General features: G+C 36.9%; 1 protein-coding gene across 1 annotated transcript in view; it reads right to left on the reverse strand.

The window, feature by feature from the left end:
* The window catches only part of ARAP2 (ArfGAP with RhoGAP domain, ankyrin repeat and PH domain 2), a 127,453-nt gene extending 111,074 nt beyond the window's left edge, over nt 1–16,379 (reverse strand). Inside the window, exons 1-4 of the mRNA XM_013129061.3 lie at nt 16,275–16,379; nt 8,860–9,915; nt 3,922–3,992; nt 2,910–2,989 (exon numbers count right to left, since the gene is read on the reverse strand). Of these exons, the coding sequence (XP_012984515.2) occupies nt 2,910–2,989; nt 3,922–3,992; nt 8,860–9,764 (1,056 nt within the window). The 5' untranslated portion in view covers nt 9,765–9,915; nt 16,275–16,379. The remainder of the gene's footprint in view (nt 1–2,909; nt 2,990–3,921; nt 3,993–8,859; nt 9,916–16,274) is intronic.
* Between the last annotated feature and the right edge of the window lie 2,450 nt (nt 16,380–18,829).

An 18,829-nucleotide genomic window follows, 5' to 3' on the forward strand; every position in this document is an offset into this window, starting at 1 on the left:
AGCTGACAATCATATTATATTACTAAGCTTCTCAACACCTCTTTCTTTAAAAAAAAACAAACTAAAATGAACATCTTGTGGTTTATAATGGAAACATTTTAATTTGCTCATTTAAGCTTTGATGCGTTATGTCACGAAGCTAAACGGTGGCAGAAAGAAGAGGATAAGCTTCCACAACCATTGCCAGTTGTTTTCTGAGAAGCAGTAACTCATCTTGTACTTGAGGGCTATACCTTGGCAACATGAAAAAGCAAGCTTAAAAAACCCACATAGCTCCAGACTGGGTATATGTGCACTGCAGCAAAAATTGGGGAGATCACATGCTACTGCTAGGATAAACCTAGTGCTGCCTTCTGCCAGCCAGCTCAATTATGAAAAAACACTAAAACCCAACAGCAAACACCACTCATACCACACTATGTTCTATGTTGCAGCACCAAGGATTAGGCAAAAATAAAAAAAACAACAAAATCACATCCCTACACCTTGCAAACAAGCTAAATATAAAACTCAAAAGCAACCTGTCTACTGCTTATCAAATGCTTAGATTTGCTTGAATCTCTCAAAAGGAGGACAAATGCCAATGTCTCACTGTTACCCAACAGACAAGAGGCTAATACCATCACCCAAGAAACATCTTCAGAGTAAGGATGGTCAGTATCCTTTATCTTCATTTGCTTATCAGGATGCCACTGCAAACTATACCCCCTCTCATGAATGATAACAGTTTGATGTCCTGCTTGTGTCCACTCTGCAATCGTCAGCACTTGGGCAAGTGAATTCAGGGAAACCTAAGAACTTCCAAGTAATAAGCAAGAAATACATTTCTATTGCCAGCAGATTTTAAAACGTGTAAGTCCACAAATGAAGACAGGTCGTATGGAGAGAGAGCTCTATTTGCTCACAAAGACATGTATTTCACCCAAATTAAATCCCAAGTATTTCCAACGTGTTGTTTACAGAATTACTCAGCAAGATGCTCAAACTCAGTAAGAGACAAAAGTCTCATCTTCCACCTCCTGCAAATCTCTGTAAATCTTTGTATTACACAAATGTAGTTAATAGCAGCATTTTCTCCTGCAGACACCTTTACAGAAAGAAGTATTTCTTAAAAGACAGGTGTATATATATTACACAGAAGATGTCTCTAAATATTTACTGTACTTATGCATAGGAAGCACCTATACTTACGGAAGAAATACAGTTTCTCGGATCTCTGACAGATGGAACTCCCTACTTGCAACCCTGTATAAAAATCCTCTGCTTTCCATGCAGAAGTAATTCAGATGTACTTGGGGGTTTATGCTTTTCTAATAAGTAGTCTTTTTGATCACAAAAGTGGGTTAGGAAAACTGCATGCTAAAACACAGACTGCATGAAGAGTATCAGGACTAAGGCTACATTAAAAAAAGACCCAAAGCCGTTCAGGACAGGCATCTTCCTTAGGAAATACTACCTTAATCTTCTATTAAATCTAATGTCACACAATACTCCTCAGGTGGATTCTTGAATCATAGTTTGGCAATACAATTTTATAACAGGTCCATAAAGATAAATTCCTCCTTTTAAAATATTAGGGATTCTCATTTTAAAGTGACTAGACTTGTAATCTGGTCAGCATTCCACAGTATCACAATGCTTAGGAGCTCACATAGTTTACTGAGCTAAATTTAGTCTGACAGTCCACAGCAACAAAAAAGCCAAGACTTCACTCTAGAGGCCTGAACTCATTAGAACTCAGTTTTTCCGTGAAGGAAGTCTAATATACTTGGCTCTTTGGTTGGACACAATAATAAATCAACTCTATAACATTTGGAGTTTTGTATTTATTCTTTTTAAACATTATAAAAAAAATATGTTCCTTCTTCAGGCTGCCTTTTATAGAGGTCTCTGCTTCTAGGTGTCTTTCTTCATGACCCAGTCAAAGTCACATTTTCTTTATAACCTTAATTCCCTGTACTTTCATGCTCACCTCCAGTGTGTAGTGACTCATTCCCTATTTCTACAGGCACTCCCTTTATAAAAGCCTAGGGAAGCCTTTCCTTTTCCTTTACAACAGTGAAACAGTTGTAAAAAAAAATCACAGAATTAACAATTTCTGGTCTGCATCCTGCTGAGACAGAAGCAGGAGCCATTTAGAGCATTTGGTGGATGCCTCAACTAAGCTGATTTACCTCCCAGATCTCCACGATTCAGAAGTCTGTGCATATGCCATCTGTGGCATTCACACCATCAGTTACTGACCCCAACAAAAATATTCCCTACCAGGAATCCTGCAACAAAAATGACTTTCTTGGGTATACAGCAAGTTTAGGGGATGTATGAAGAATGTCTTGAGAACTTTTATATATAGGAATTAAAGAGGGTATGGCCACAAGTGACCATTACATCGTCTAAACTAATATGTAAGTTGCTTTCATAGGATATCCACAAGCCTGTGTCGAAATGCCCAGTCTTGATCTGCAACTATCAGAAGAAAGAAAAACCACTTTTACCTTTACTAGTCAACTGCAGTGGTTCGTCACAACTTAATCTCACTTAGGCACCAGGTATTACAATATACTACTGTACCTAAGAGCATAAAAGGAAGGTATCAAGATAGTCTGTAATTCCTGTAACTGACTGTTTCGCATTGATGTGGCAGCTCTGGGCATAGTTATCTGTCCTATGTTGTTTAAAAAAAAATTTAAAAAGCACAACAAAAAAACAAACAACCCACACTACAGCTTCCTATCTTCCTATTAGTACTGAACAGCATAAAGTATATTTCAAGATTAAGGAAATTCACTAGTCCACAGATATTTACACTATATGTACCTAAAGACAGAGAAGGTACTGGGCAATATAAAACACATAACATGAAGTTTAAACTGAAGATAGACCATTTACATTCAGACTTCTCAACTTACTTTAGCATCTTTAGGGTTGTCACAAATAAAGGTTTCCCCATATGGAGAGATAATAGGTGGCTTTTCTTCTGCGAAAGTTTCTAAAAGAAAAAAAATAAATACCAAGTCATACAGTGCAATGCTTTATTAAAAAGTACTAATAAAATCAACCAGGGACACATGTTTTTCTGCTTTGGCTCTCTCTGTCCTTCACAAAAATTCTGAAGAAGAAAAAACAATTTCCCATTTCTAAATGAACTCCAGACACCTTCTTTCCTCTCAGACACTACCTACTAAAACACTACTACTATTACTATGGAGTTTGGATATGACTTGCATACAGGCATTTTCTTCTTTCCTACCCTGCATCTAGTTAAAAAGACAAAAAACTTTTGTTGCTTATATTTAGGAGCAATAGCACAAGTGTTCTTTATTCTCACTTAATGTAACCAAAACAAACAAAAACCCCCACAAAACCTCATTTATGCACAAGCTTCATTTTGACACCCAGCATTTCCTTTAAATTAATATGTGTAACTTCAAACAAGACATGCCTTCAGAATATGAAAGAACTTTTGTTTACAACTGACTGCACAAGACTTCTAAACTCGTCCAGTAAAATATTTAATACAATTTATTTCCTGATATGTCCTGGAGCTATGAGCACTAACTAACAAATTGAACAGCGTTCATCAGGAATAAGCTCTTTATAGCTTTCAAAAGAGATAACTCTGAAAAAAACCTGGATCTAACCTTAGAGACTCAAAATTCTGTAGTCTAAAAAGGATATTAAAATAAATGAGGTTGAAAGAGTGGATTTTCTAATTTTCATTAATTCAGAAAAAGAAAAAACTAGGCAAAAATGTAAAAGTGGTTATATACTCTGCTATAACATTCATCACTTTTTTCCAGACCTTCTACATGCCCAATAGTTCTTAAAATAAGCAAGTCAATTCTAATTCTAGAAAACTTCCGGCCCGAGGTTTTCTTATCCTCAATATTCAAGATGTAAGTATCAGCATGCTTAACTCACTGTTCTCTGAAATTTGCCTCCCGGTGCAAGAAAACTTTACAAGTTCCACATTTCTTCTTTTCTGAAGGGAACTTGAACAAAACAAAGCACAAAATGAAAATATTAAATTTTGCAGAAATGGAGAAAAAACATCTCATGCATTTAAATTATTAAAATTATACACAAATACAGAAATAGTCAATTTTAAGTCTTCGGAATATTTCTGATTTAATTTAGAAGTCACACAACTATTTGCTCTCCTCCCTTTATGACACGGAATACTTCTCTGATCCTAGCACGCATCCTCAGTTTGGGTGTCTTGTTTTGAATTGACCTTACGATACATTTAGATTGTTGGGAAGCATGGAAGATCCCCTACTCTTCACCATCCTTTATCACCAATTATTGATGACTATATTTGAAGAAAGATGTAATATGAAAGTCTAATTTAACATTTCGCTCAAAAGGAACCTGGGCATGAGAATCAAGACAAAACACTCTCTCATCCAGTGAACAAATAACAAAAGCTGAAAAGTTTGATTGCCTCAGGTACTCCATGCTTAAAAGCTAAATATATATTAAAAGTATCAATATTCCTGACTTTTGTTTCCCCACTTAACATATGGAGAACTTTTTTTCTTTTAAATTTAGCTATATTCAAATCTTTAGAAACACTGTCCCATTAAGTCCACGTTGAATTACTCCATTATTACAAGCTGATGTTTCTCAATGACAAAAGGCATACATTTCTACTATTTCATATCACTTTTAATTCATACCTAAATCTGCTCCAAATTATTAAGTTCAAGACAGAAGCCACACTTTATAAAGCTATTTGATATCACAAAAGTTATCCAAGTTGTATCAATTAAGTTCCACAACGATATTTTGTAAAGTCATAGCTTTATAAAACAGAGAGTGAGTTTAGCCAGCGAAGGTGGGTCATGACCTAGGTACCATACACAATTATTTACTCTCCAAAGCTATAATTACAAAAAACAAACACTTTAAAAATCTGTTTTTCCATATATTTTACTAAAATTTATGCATTTACATCTTTTTAAGCTACATTAGCAAACTAACTTCATGCATTTGTAGTAACCTAATTTTAAAGAATCTGGTATTTTGACAAAAACAAAAAAAAGGGAAAAAAACCTCACACACATAAAACAACCAAAACCAAACACACACCAAACATTTTCAACACAGATCAGATTTTTTCTTGGGGTTTGGTGAGTTTAAGGGTACTCATAGAATTAATACAAATCAGAGATACAGATATTATAGTTTCATTCTTATGTAAAGCAGTGAGTCATTAGCTTAGTTTTAGGGTGGATGGATTTAAAAGTGAGTAATGGCAACAGCAACAACTTAAGATAAATTCACCAGGAAATGAAAAATAACAATCATCTTATAAAGACCTGTTTTGTTTCTGTTTTTTTTTTTTTAATTCATGTATTTTTCAGGACTTGGGTACTCTTTTTTGATTACATACTTACATATATGTATACATGTCAAGAAAACCTGCTAATGAGCAAACTACAGTCTTTTTTCATCCCTGCAATCAAAAATAAGACCTTTCTGTGATTTTTGGAAAACAAAGTTCCAACTTATGTCAAGTGAAAACTACCTCAAGATATTAATAATAAACTTGCTTCATTTATTTTATATCTGCTTGAAGGATTAGAACAAACAACATACAGTGCAAGCTACAAAATTACAGTGCTCAACAGAACAGTTACCTATTGTACGAACTGTATATCTGAATTAAAAGAAAGCAACTAAAGACTTCTTTGGGGGGAAATAAGAGTGGAAGATCTACACCAATCTATAACTTCCCTTAACCACTTCTAAAACCTAATACCTCTTCAGGTTAATTATCTTCTTTATTTTGCTCTTTAAAGTAGGGTTTGCGCAATCGTAAAGCGCACCAGTTTTACAAATATATAATAATAGTTTCAATCAAATTATCACTTCTGTTACAACTGTGGACATTAAGACCCACTATTTCCATATCTTAAGAGGTACTGGATGCTGCTTAGGCTTTTCCACCACCTTTTCCATTCGCATAAACAGGATGAAAGGGCTTGATGAGGCAGCAAATGGCCTTGCTAAAGGCTGAGAGACTGGAAAGGTGAGAGCTTTGCACTGGGCTGAGCCATTTCATTCAATACTTTAGTTGGGAGGTGAAAGGAGTGTAAGGGAGAGAGGTCAGCTCAAGGAGTCAGTCTTTACAGGCATTCATATGCTGAATGTTTAAAATTAATGAAGCTTGTGTTCAAATTCATTCAAAACATGTTTTTCTTTCTAGGTATCTGAAAGCCTAACCTTCCCACAATGCAAATCTGTCAAAAGTGCTATAACATGTTGTGTTAGAGCTTTGGGGTTCATAGACAACTTGCAGAGGCAAATTAATGGCGATGCTTGATCACAGGAAAAGAGAGGGCACAGCTTCCCACTCCTAAAATATTTGTTTTGTGTGACAGAACAGAGTAGAGAGACACAGCAGCATCAGCCTGGGCACCTCATTAGCAACCTTAACCACTTCCATGTTAAGAAAGAAAGTCTAAGTTTCAATCACAGGATCTGCCAGCTGCAGGAAACAAATAATGTCTGGTCAGACCCATTTTATTTATTCATATTTTCCCACAAATGCAGCCTGTTTTCCAGAATTATTTTTAGTCCATTTCTTCTTATTTCTCTTAATAAAGAATCAGAGTAATTCCACACCAAGTAATAAAGTTGGGGGATATGAAAAATCTAAAATTTAAAGAGTTCATCAGCCTGAAATTTTACCTGTGCAGTATTCTGTATAATGAACAGGTCTACCATGTTATAAATCTGTTTGTCTTTGAACAGGTCGCTGCTCTGAATTATGCAATAGTGGTTGTTTCACCTAAGAATGACTGCTAATGACATGAGTCAAAGCATCCAAAGCCTCCAAAACTATCTTTATTTTTTTACTATATTTAATCTTCCACTAAAGATATGCCAGTGGTCATAACTTTCATTATTTTGTCTTATAAAAGCCTGGTTTTCCACTCATGTCAGATTATCTCTACTGAACTATCATTTCTCAAAAGACATTAGGAATACTCTTAGTAGCTAGTTATCGTTTCCTTTTAGGATGAGATTCCCATTTCAGTTCAGCAGGAATATCTACCTTTATTATATGAAGAAGGGATAATGACTCTACAAGAGTTAATATAAAGCTACTCCTCACTGAAAGATGTTTATATTTAAGTTTCAATAAGCACAATATTTGCATATATTGAAGACATTGATTAAACATCTTTTTAGGTCATGCAAAAATCTTTTAATCGTTGAGAAAAACAAAAAAGAAATCTTTGCCTCTCCATTTCCTTGCTCAAATTGATTTACAACATTTACTACTAACTTCTTTCAACAATGTAAAAGAAACTTATAAATGCTGGGGAGCAGTGCTTAAGGCATGTATAAACTTGCTAATAATGTTGCTAACTGCCAAGATATGCAGATGAAAATGACAAGCTAAATACAAAACATTCTCAGACATGTCCCTTCCAGGCACAGCTAGTGGTTTAAAAAAAAAAAAAATTACTAAAAAAAAGTGCAATCTAATGATTTGGACCTGTCTACAGCAACAAAACTCTGTATATGCCTTTGCAAGGATTTTTTTTTTTCTGTTTAAGACGCTTTACCAGCATGATGAGTATAGTTAATAGAATGATCATACAGTTAACAGAACCAAAAATATTACAAGTTAACCTGTGAGAAGATACTCTTTGTTTACATAGCCTATAATACTGTTATCAGCAACATTCAGTGTCAGTTATTTTTAACATTCAAACGATATTTCCTTTATTAAGACAGGCCTGGAGTTAAATTCTAGTACCAGACATCTTCCTCTACATTCCATCATATTTTTGCAAGACAAGCTACAAGAATTAATGCTTATTCAAGACAGTAAGAGCTACTAGTTTAGAAATTAATAAGAACCATCTCAAAGAAAGCCCTTGCTTTAGACAACAGTATAACATATAATTTCCTCCTCCACAAAATTACCTATGTAATTTAAAACAAAAAAAAATCTTTACACATAAATTTTATGTGTGTTAAGGCTAAGACTGAAGTTTTTCATGCAGTCATCTTGTTAATCCAATGCATGTAATCATATCAGATACATCCTGCTTTGTTTAGGAGATGGCTATATCATACAGTGCACAAAGCAGACAAGAATTTTCTAAAATTTTCACCATTTTTTAGCTAAAACTACATTAATGCGGTACACAAAACTTGCTAGATCTTTCCTGTAAGTTACATATATAATAGCCCTATATTTTCCAAGAACAGTATGTCTTGAAAGGTACAAACTTAAAAATTACAAAGATACAACCTGAATACTTGTGTTTCACCATAACTGTTATCTCATCATAAAAATGGATTTTTACACTTAAGGGTGAAGTTTTAGCCTCCTGAATTCACCAGTTTGTCACCATTTTCCTGTAATGGATCAGAATTTCATCAGAAACCCTGTAACTAAGGTCTAAAATTATTAGTAATGTTTTGGTTTGGACTAGATTCAACAGGTTTTTTCTACTATTTTTCAGTCTTTGTTTTGTAACACTTGCATACTTCCTTTCTTCCTTACCAGCATGAAGTTTAAAAAATGCTTGATATAGATAATTCTTTTTAGCAAGGATTATACCTAAACTGAGAAAGATTTCTTTCTTTAAAAGTTAACAGACACAAAGATAAGTAAACACTGTTCTAAAATTTCCTTTTATACTCTAATTTCTGCTTTCAACTTGCATTGAAACTTAATTCTCCTTTAGTTAATTTGGCAACATTCAGTGTATTTACAGCATGCATGTAAAAAAAAAAAAAAAGGAAAGAAAAAAGACAAAAAACCTGCAAGAAACCCCAAATTATAATTTCTACAATGACAGTGATTCTTTATTAGAAAGAAACAGCTGTTACCTTGATGAAATTTGAACTTTACTTGATTCAGGAATTTCTGGTACAGGTCGATGCCTTAACATAAAAGATCGGCTTGCTCTTGGAAATACTTTCATGCAGTTTTTCGTATAAGAATCATACAAATCATTGTCTACCATTTCTCCTTTAAACTTATAGAATGGAAAATCTGGCTTACTATCAGATATACCACCCTCATCTGCAAACATTGAATGTTTGTTTTCATTGTATTTCATCTCGCATGACTGAGCAAATGAAGAAGGAGGATCCCGAATTGCCAAACAGCCAGCCAAGTGCTCACCAGCTTGGTATGCAGCAGATTCTTCCAGTGATGGATCTGGCTGAGTATTTGTCTTAATACTTCCACCTTGACTGACAGCTTTCAGTATGCTGTCTGAATTCTGGTACAAACTAGGAAAATCCAAATTTTTAAAGCCATCATTGTTTGCCTCTGGTATGTTTTGCTCTGCAAGTTCAAACTCTTCTTTATCATTGGAAGGTTTATTAAGTTGTTCTGAGAATGTTGCAGGAATCAAGCTAGTCTCCTCTACATTTGCACTGCTTACTGGAGACTCCTGAACTGACGATGAATATTGTTTCTCTTCTAAAACTTTCAGGTCTTTGAATTTTAGATTTTCACATAAAAGATCATTTTCTTGCATTCTTGAAAGAGCAGCATCTAATTGCTTCAGAATCCTTCTGCGATGACCTGTAGGCAACACTCCCATTTCCTGAAGTATGCTGTTATTTATTCCCACACAATCTGTCACAATATTATAGCCATGTTCTTTAAAGTTTGGAAGATACTGCCCCAAGTTAATGTTGACCAAGAACTCTTCAATATCAGTGCCACCGCATGTGGACGACATGATGGAAGCTTCATTCCGAGTATTGCCCCACACCGTCATGTAGAAACAGAGTCAGGATGTGCACATATTCACTAGCAACAAAGCTCTCTAAATATCGTGTCAGCCAGCCAATGAAAAATATCCATTTCTTCAAGACACTTTAGATTTCTCCAGTCCAAGCTGATTTTTTTTCTTTGTAAAGACTGCAATCCTATGAAAAAGAAACGAGGCATTAAAAAAAATCCCATATGAATTCACATTAATCTTGGGTTAAATTCTGAAGGCTTCATGCCATTCATACTGTGATGTTTTTAAATTGCTTATATATGAAAATCTAAAGGAGGGCAAACAGCATAACCTCTCCATCCTTTTATCTTGGCCTGTATAGACAGAATAGAGAAATTAAAGTCTTAACTCAGCACGTCATATGGTCTTAATACATATAATCCTAGAAAATGAACAGTTAAGAAATGAACCACTTATCTATACACATATTCTTATTACATGGTACTTGGATAGAAGGGGGAGAAAAAGTCATCCAAGACAAGCTCTGGAACCTAAAGCTTTCCTACTCCCACACTAGCACCAATTAACTACCAGGGTGGCTTTCAACTTCCTTATCTTCCGAGCCCTCAGCTTTTTAGCAGAGAAACACACTTCCAAAGGGGAAAAGGAAAAATGACTGGTCAGAGCATTCTATGTGATCTGTGGGTTCAAACCCTCTTCAACCAAGAATCAAACTGAACAAAGCATCACAACCAACAAAATAGCTTACTAAGGTAGAATCACTTCTGAGCATGTTGGAGGATGGTGAGAGGAGCGTCTTAGTTGTTCAAGTAACTGGTCAAAAAGCTATGGTTGTGATCAAAATATATCCTGAAGATCAGACCCATCAAAGATCTGTCATGAAGAGAAACAGGAAACAGGTAACTACTACCTTTTCAACTCTGTCAAGGAAGCAGTTTTCCTTTAGGCACAAACAGTAGCAGAGACATAACCCCAAAGGCAAGTTCTGACCCTCACACTATGGACATTTGGTATCTTTAGTGCCCATGACAGTTTTTCCTCAGTATTTTCCAACTCAGCTCTTACACTACTCAGATTCCACCTATTTTGAGTTTTTATCTTTCAAGGCTATATCCAAATTCAAGATTTGCAAAATCCAAAGCAGACAGAGAAGCTACTATTCTGAAGGTGTCTGAGACAACCTGAAATCACATCTCTTTAATGAAGGTTTAAGATCAGCAGCAGTCAACAAGTTTTTTCACCTCACTCTTCCTGTATAAAGAGCAATTTGGCCTTAGGGAAACCTGCTGACTGTAGAAGCTGTCCTGGCATGCAGGTATAAGCCTTAAGCAGCCTAGAAAAGAAACAACAGCTTCAGTAGAACAGAGTAAGACTTAAGCAGCAATTAGAAAGAAATCATTTGCCCAGAACATACCCATGGTAGTAGGCACTGATACTCCAAAATACTTCCTGACAAAAAGGACACTACTTATAATCTAGAACTGAAGCTCAAAAGATTGCCTACTTTTGTATCACATCAATTCCTCCAATAAAGGATAAAACTTTTTTCTGTAAGATTTCCCCAACAACTTTTGAACTAAGTTGTTATTCAGAAAATGGATTATTAAATAACTCTGTCACTAGAAATCTCTTCCTGCAAAATTCTGCATATATCTTTATTACTCCCACACTTCCAAAACTCTCAAAATTAAAAAAAAAAATAAATTAAAAAATAAAAAAAGAAATATCCCAGGGAAAAAACAAACCCCTTTATACTTCAACTATATTATATGTGACATGAGAAAAATAACAAACCTGTACTTTTCTGGAAGACATAAAAATCAACACAGCACATTAATTATAAATGCTACATTCCTTAAAGTAAGCCTTTGGATTAACTTCATTTTGGGGCAAATCAGCTTTGATCACTGTCCACAAGTCTGAGAATTAACTTATTATCCTGAATATGAAATTCATACAATTAAAACTTTTTTTAGGCAGACAACTCTTTAGGCCAATCAGATATAACCTCTCAAGAGAGGTTTTTTAGGGAGTTAACCCTCATTAAAAGATTTCCAAGTCATTTAAATACAAAAAGCCTTAGATTGAGCTGAACTGATTAACAATCAGCTTCTAGATTTAAGTTTGTCCTTTCTCAATTTGTGTACTTATCTAAAGATTCCCCATTCCTTTAAAATTTCAGACATCAGCATTTCTTCAAGCTTTTCACATAAGCCTCTAGCCATAAAAGATAAAATTCAACTGTATGGCCTCCACCCATCTCTAAACTCTGAAAAATACAACTATAAATATACAATCTTTTAAGAAAATGAATATCTATTCTGAATACAGAATGAAAAATAATTAGTTCAGAATGGTCAAAAAGTATCACAAGCACTGTTTCTGCCAGAAAATAGTCCTTCATATATCCATTAACACAGAACAAACAAACAAACAAACAAAAAAAAACACAACAAAAAAACCCACACAACAAAACCCCCCATGATCAAGTATATAAACCCCCTACAATATTAGTGTGTAAGTACTTTAAAGTTAGAGTTGCAATTGATTATCTCAGCCATTTCCACCCTTCTTGGCAGCTCTGGGTTTCATAGTGGTGTTTGGGTATTTTTCCTCCAAGATGTTAGATTTTCAGACAGTATCATTTTCTCAATCTCTCCACCTTCAGCAGTAACAGGAGAGACACTTAGGAAAGTAGCTTTTAGGTATATTTTACAAATAAATATATCTTTTTCTATAAACATATATCTTTATGCACACACACACACTCTCTTCAGTATCTAAATACTGGTTTTGCTACATTTCCCACACCTTATTTTGGAACCCCTCCAATGTTGTTACTTCAGGAAGTCAAAGAGCCATGTGTCATCAGGTACACAGATCCTAACCCATCTTCATAGAAGATCATGTTTCTCACAGTTATTTTCAACCCATTTCAGCTATTCAGACCCTATCCCACCCCCATAAAGATGCAGAGGATTGCCAAGCACTGAACAAACATTGTCTCCAAATTTGCAAAAACCATTACTTTTTGTAGTGTATTTTATAAATGAAACGTAGCAGACTAGAAACAGAAGAAACTGCTTGCTGAGAAGACGTTTTGACTGCAAAATGGCAGAACTGCTAGAAGCTGAAGCCCAAGCGATTTTCTGTTTCTGTACTCCTCTATGGCAAAAGCTATCAATGCATCTATCAAGATTTATAAAGATGTGCTATAGATCTGGCCTAGCTACACAGGCAGTTGGATATCAGCAAGTTCAGAGTCCCATATATTTTGTGCATCTGAGCAAAGGGTTATATGGATGCCTGTTTTGATTTGACTGCTCAGGAGAAGATTCAATAACCAACAGCTAAACAAATTCACACACACATTTGTATCACAGACTACAAGATAAACATTGACTCATTTCTTACAATATTTTATCCTTAATAAAGGCTTAAAACTCAGTAAGTATATGGAAAAGCAGAACTCAAGGACTGACTTATCCAATATATATTAATCTATTTAATGTAATTAAATCATTTTTTAAATTTATATTAATCTCCACCATAGCTATAATTGCCGAGTAGTCATAACAAAACCTAAAGAATGTTTGAACAGATAAGTAGTGCATATGTGTGCTATATACATATTTATATGCTTACATTTAATTTCACAGGCAGATCTGTACCACTACAAGATTAAATAAAAGTCTTCAACATTAGTGCACATGGTACATCCTGTAAACCAAAACTTTCTGTCAGCTGCAAGGCAGAATAGAATCTTCCTACAGTACACCTGAGAGAAATATATATATATATATATATATATATATATATATAAAAGGACTTTGGTCTTCATAGACTGGTTTGGGTTGGAAGGGACCTTAAGGATCATCTAGTTCCTACCTTCTACTAGGCCAGGTTGCTCCAAGCCCCATCCAACCTGGCCTCAAACACAGGGTTGGCCTTGAACACTTACAGGTTTGGGGCATCCACAACCTCTTTTAGCAATCTGTTACAGTCTCACCACCCTAACAGTGAATTTTTTTTCCTAATGTCTAATCTAAATCTCCCCTCTGTCAGATTAAAGCCATTCCCCCTTGTCCTGTCACTACATACCCTTGTAAAAAGAAAGTCCCTCTTCATATTTCTTGTAGCTCCCCTTTAGGTACTGGAAGCTGTTCTAAGGGCTCCCCAGAGCTTTCTCCAGGCTGAAAAAGCCCAAATCTTTCAGCCTGTCTTCGCAGGTGAGGTACTACAACCCTCCTCTGGACCCACTCCAACTGGTCTATGTCCCTCTTGTGTTGGCAGATCCAGAGCTGGACATAGTACCCCAGGTGGGGGTCTTGCTTAAATAAAACTCATTCTTGCTGCACTATCACATTCTCCTATATAGGGTAACCATGACAAAAGTTGTAATTCAACATGGTTGCTAAAAATGAGGAAATGCTATAGTGGCTATAAAAAAAAACCCAAAACAATAATAAAACAACAAACAAAAACAAACACCCCCCCCCAAAAAAAAAACACAAACAAAAAAACCACCCTAGCTTCTTAGAAGACATTTGACAATTCCATTTTATAGAAATAAAGGTAACACATCTTAATTGCTACGTTGGAAAAACAGTATGAGGGAAACCATCATGGTTTTGGGTTTTTTTTTCCAAAAAAATATATTTTGTCAGTGAATGAACTGCAATTTACATTGCACATCCCAAGCCTTACATAGGATCATTCAACTTTCCTTCACAGAAGATCATGTTTCTCCCACTTATTTTCAAACTTTTTTTTATGGTCTTCCTATTCTCACCTTATGGGAGGGGCTTAAACAAGAAGATACAACAACTCAGTGTGGCATAACAATTCTTTTTCTTTCACTAGAAGTGACTGCTAAATACCAAAGAAAAATGACAACACTGGCACAGACAAATAGACATAACTCTCAGAACAGTATCTCACATGGAGGGTAAGAACCTGCATCTAAGGTTCTATAATTCTTCCATTCTATGATTTTCAAGTTAAAAGTCAAGAGAACATTTAAGATAAACAGGCAAATTCTGTTCAAGCAAGCAATCCAAGTTTTAATAACGAAATGTGTGGACAGTAGGGTACAGCTGCATATAGAAACACACAAGTGAGACTTTTCATCTTTAAGATCACACCAGATATTAGCCTGAAGAAAACATCAAACCTTTAGAAGTGCATGGCAAGATAATCACACTTTAAGCAATTGGATCAACAAATACAAGCAAGTTCAGGCTTGCTCACAGCTTCTGGTAAACCACATACTAGACTAAGATCCCAATACACAGGTAAAAATCCCAAAACAAGACAAAAAATACTACAACAGGACTTACCATAGAGCAGAATAAAATCTGCCAATAGGTAATTTCATCTTCCCATTGTACATGACTACATAGAAACTGACAGATTAACAGGCCTAGAAAACATTGTAGATCATTTAAGATCTTCCCATAAATCTACATAATGCAATCAGCATATTGACTGCACACTAAAAAAAAAAAAAAAAAAAAAAAAAAAAAGGAAAAATCCCTCAAGTGACCTTTTTTAAGTGATTACTCACGGAATTAACTTTTGAGTCAACTCAGAGCAAGATAACTGACTGAAACAATTCCAGTTCAACTGTTCCGTTTTCAAATGCAAGAAAGTTACCAAGTGTTGTTCAACACAGTGAATAATTACAAAATACCTTTAATCACATCCTCTGTCAAAATGTTTCTGTCATTTTGGGTTGTGTTTTGGGGGGAGTTTGTTACGTTTTCTTTTTACCCTTTTCTCAGAACATTTCTTTTTCAGAGAAATGTTCAGCTACCTTTGCTACCTCGGAGTCAAGCCTCATACTGCAAGAAATTCCAATGAAACAACTTGCAGTCGCTAGAGTAAGAAACAGCATGCCATGAAGCAGCAAGCAGAAAACTGATTTGGTTAAGAACACTCTAGCAAACTGTTGTACCATTCACTTGGCATCTTCTATCCAGTACATCCTTGCGGCTCTTTGACTTTCCCGAAACAAACTTCATGCATTTTCGGGTAATGCTTCCGGTAAGGATAAGTCTGCTTCTGTCTAACTCTACAAAAACAACCTGGAAAGTAAATAAATACACAGTAATGATGTGCTATGTCCTTAGCATGACATTTACATACAGACCGTTAAAATAACTTTAAGCTAAGAAACAAAAACAAGGAAAAAGAAAACCTAGCACGAGAGAAATACATGCCTTACTTTCTGCTTGCCTACGAGCTATTTCTTGTCAGATCCCGACTTTGATATCCGAGGCTGATCTGAGACATACCCTGCACCAAACCGCTGGAACTCGCCCCTGAACTCGCCGGCCACTTTCAAATCCCTCTCCAGCAGCGCGCTTCGCGCTGGCTGCATCTCTGCCAATGGCACCGGGACCTTCAGTCACAGCACCAGCCCGTGGTGAAGCTCCATGACCGGCGCGGCGCTGCCGGGGAAGTCGCCCGCACAGGCCGCCGCACACAGGGCAGCCTTGCCCTCTGCCTCACGAACCACGCACCCCACTGGGGCTGCCTTACCTCTGGCAAAGAACAGCAGGAAAGGGGGAGAGAAGCAGAGGAAGAAGAGCAGCGCTCCAGGTGGCTCCAGCCCGCTTTGCCCACTCGCTCACTTTCTTGCTCTTTCTCTCCTTGCTTCCTGCTTCCCCACCCCCGCGCTGCTCCCCGCCAAGCCGCGCCCGTGACGCAGACCTCCCACCCTCCCTCCCGTTCTCTCCGGCAGGAGGCGACCGCACCTGGGCGCGGGCGAGAAACGCCCTCTGCTCCGCGCCCCTCCACGCCGCCGCTCTGCGCATGCTGCTCAGGGCGTGCTCGCCGGGCAGCGTATTTCGTGAGGGGTCAGGCTGCTTGCAGTCGCGGGGCTGGACGTTGGGAGTGTTTGGTGTCTTAGCGCATCTTCTCGCATCGCAGAAGTGTCTGTGTCTCCCCCCGTGCTGAGCTGGCGCCGGGACTGCCAACCCCCTCTTGTAGCTGGGAGCTGAGGGACTCCCGTCCACCGCTTCTGGTACCGAAGAGAGCCACTCTCGGGGCGGGCCCTCCAGGTGCGAGCACGCAGTATTGCTTTAGAGTGGTACAGCTGCAGGGTGATCACTTGTTTAAAAACAGTAGAAACAACCCACAAAAAACTAAGTTCTCAGTAATGTTTGTAACTTCCTCACTTCTAGGAGCTCGCCCATATCTGTGAATTAGTGTCATTCATATGAAACCAGCTTTTGTTACCCAAAATGAGACTGAAAAGTACTCTCATCTACTCCTGTCAGTGTTCACGTACACCTTCCTCTAGGCATACCAGTTCTGATTTTCTTCTAATTAATTCCAAGAACGTACCAGAAGGCTTACACTGTTTTAGTTAAAGCCGGAGGTCTGCCACTGTTAAAGGAGACAAGAAGCAAACATTTACTGAGAAAAAGGGGTCTGAATTAAAGTGCTCATTTAGGAGCAAGTAAGCTAGGGTTCTTTTTCCTGCTTCAAAGACTGCTTACTGCTACATACTTAATACAGCCTAACTAATAGTAAGTTTGTTAAAAACTGTTGCTGCTGCAGTGGCAAAATGAAGTTTCAGGAGTACAATTTTGAATGTAAAAAAGTGTTTCACTCTCCAAGTCCCAGTCAAAACAAGTAGAAGTTTGATGCTCAGCTTTACAGAACCAACTCCATCAGTGCTCAAACACTTCTGAAAACCTTGTTCCAAGTTCTAATTACTAGATGCGTAAATACCAGTGTACCAAAAAAATGCAGTTAATTTTACCTCTGAAACTCGCATTATGCAGGCAAATTCTGTGGCAAGGAAGTCCCACTCCAGTGCAAACTTTAATGTTTGCCTTTTTAGATAACCGAAAAGAATTCATTATGCTCTTGCTTGACTTTTTTATTCATGCATCGGCAGAGTCTGGCTCAGTGTCATTTCCAGTTTATTGACAAAGGGACCCCCTATGTTTTCAAACCAAGTTAGGTCACAGATATGATCCACATAAGCACACTAACACTCTTTTTGGTCATAGCCTTTCTGGATTGTAACCTAATGACTCATGGAGTCATCTGATCACAGATTTGCCTAAGATTTCCAGCTAAGCCTATCTTTTTTTTAGAACAGTAGGAATGCCAATGAATGCTGACTTAGAAAAGGAATTTTAACCACAGTAACTTAAAATATTTGAAAGATTCAAATCTTGTAAACAACAAAAGACCTGCCCGCTTCGTAATGCTTACCTTGCCATCCACAGCCCCAGTTAATTACCAGTTTACACAGGGCCGAATTTCTTTTTCCTGCAAGTCTTAAGGTGTAGTCATTGATTAATACCCTTGAGCTCTTCTTTCTTCTCAGTCAAGAAATGCTCAAGTCCTTCTACACACTCCACGCTCCTTTCTCTTCCAGGAGACTCACATGGTTTGGCCATGTGTGCGGGCCAGCACCAGAGACAGCTGGTAATTGTCCCCTCAGTGTTTGTCTTTAAAACAAATGTCAGTCTTAAATGAAACTCAAAAAGATTGCCTTCAGCACATTTGTACTTGTGCAGTAGTAGCATCTCCTCTCAGAACATAACATGACACTGCACCCTGACACACTGTGTCTAAACCAGGATTATAGTTACCTACTGTTCTTGAACACTATATGAGACCATAAGATCAGATGCATTTTGTTGTTTGGGGTTTTTGTTGTTTTTTTTTAGCGGGGGCAACAGGGTGTCGAGGAACAGAAGTAATAAGCATTAAATATCTGAAACACCTACTGGGTTGTGTTTTAATATTTCTGTTCGCATTATATCCAGAAAAAAATTGAAGTATGCACAAGTTCATTTTAAGCCATGATGCTTTGTGGAGTTTACAGGGTTTTCTGGGTTTTTTGTTTATATCCAAATGAAGTTACCAGGATCAGGCAAACCTATATGCTTTTTAACTCTTTGTTAGAGTTGAAGTAGCATAATTTATGAGATTCTAAGAAAGCTCTCAAGTCTGTGATTTAGATACAGCATATAGTTCTTTGTCAGAGCATAGAATGGAAGCTTTCTATTTTGAAAAAGAAGATCTGATGTAATTCAGAGATGACATAAGGCACAGTACCATTTGATGACTTG

The sequence above is a fragment of the Melopsittacus undulatus genome, chromosome 7 (genome assembly GCF_012275295.1).
Source record: "Melopsittacus undulatus isolate bMelUnd1 chromosome 7, bMelUnd1.mat.Z, whole genome shotgun sequence".
Taxonomy (NCBI): Eukaryota; Metazoa; Chordata; class Aves; order Psittaciformes; family Psittaculidae; genus Melopsittacus; species Melopsittacus undulatus.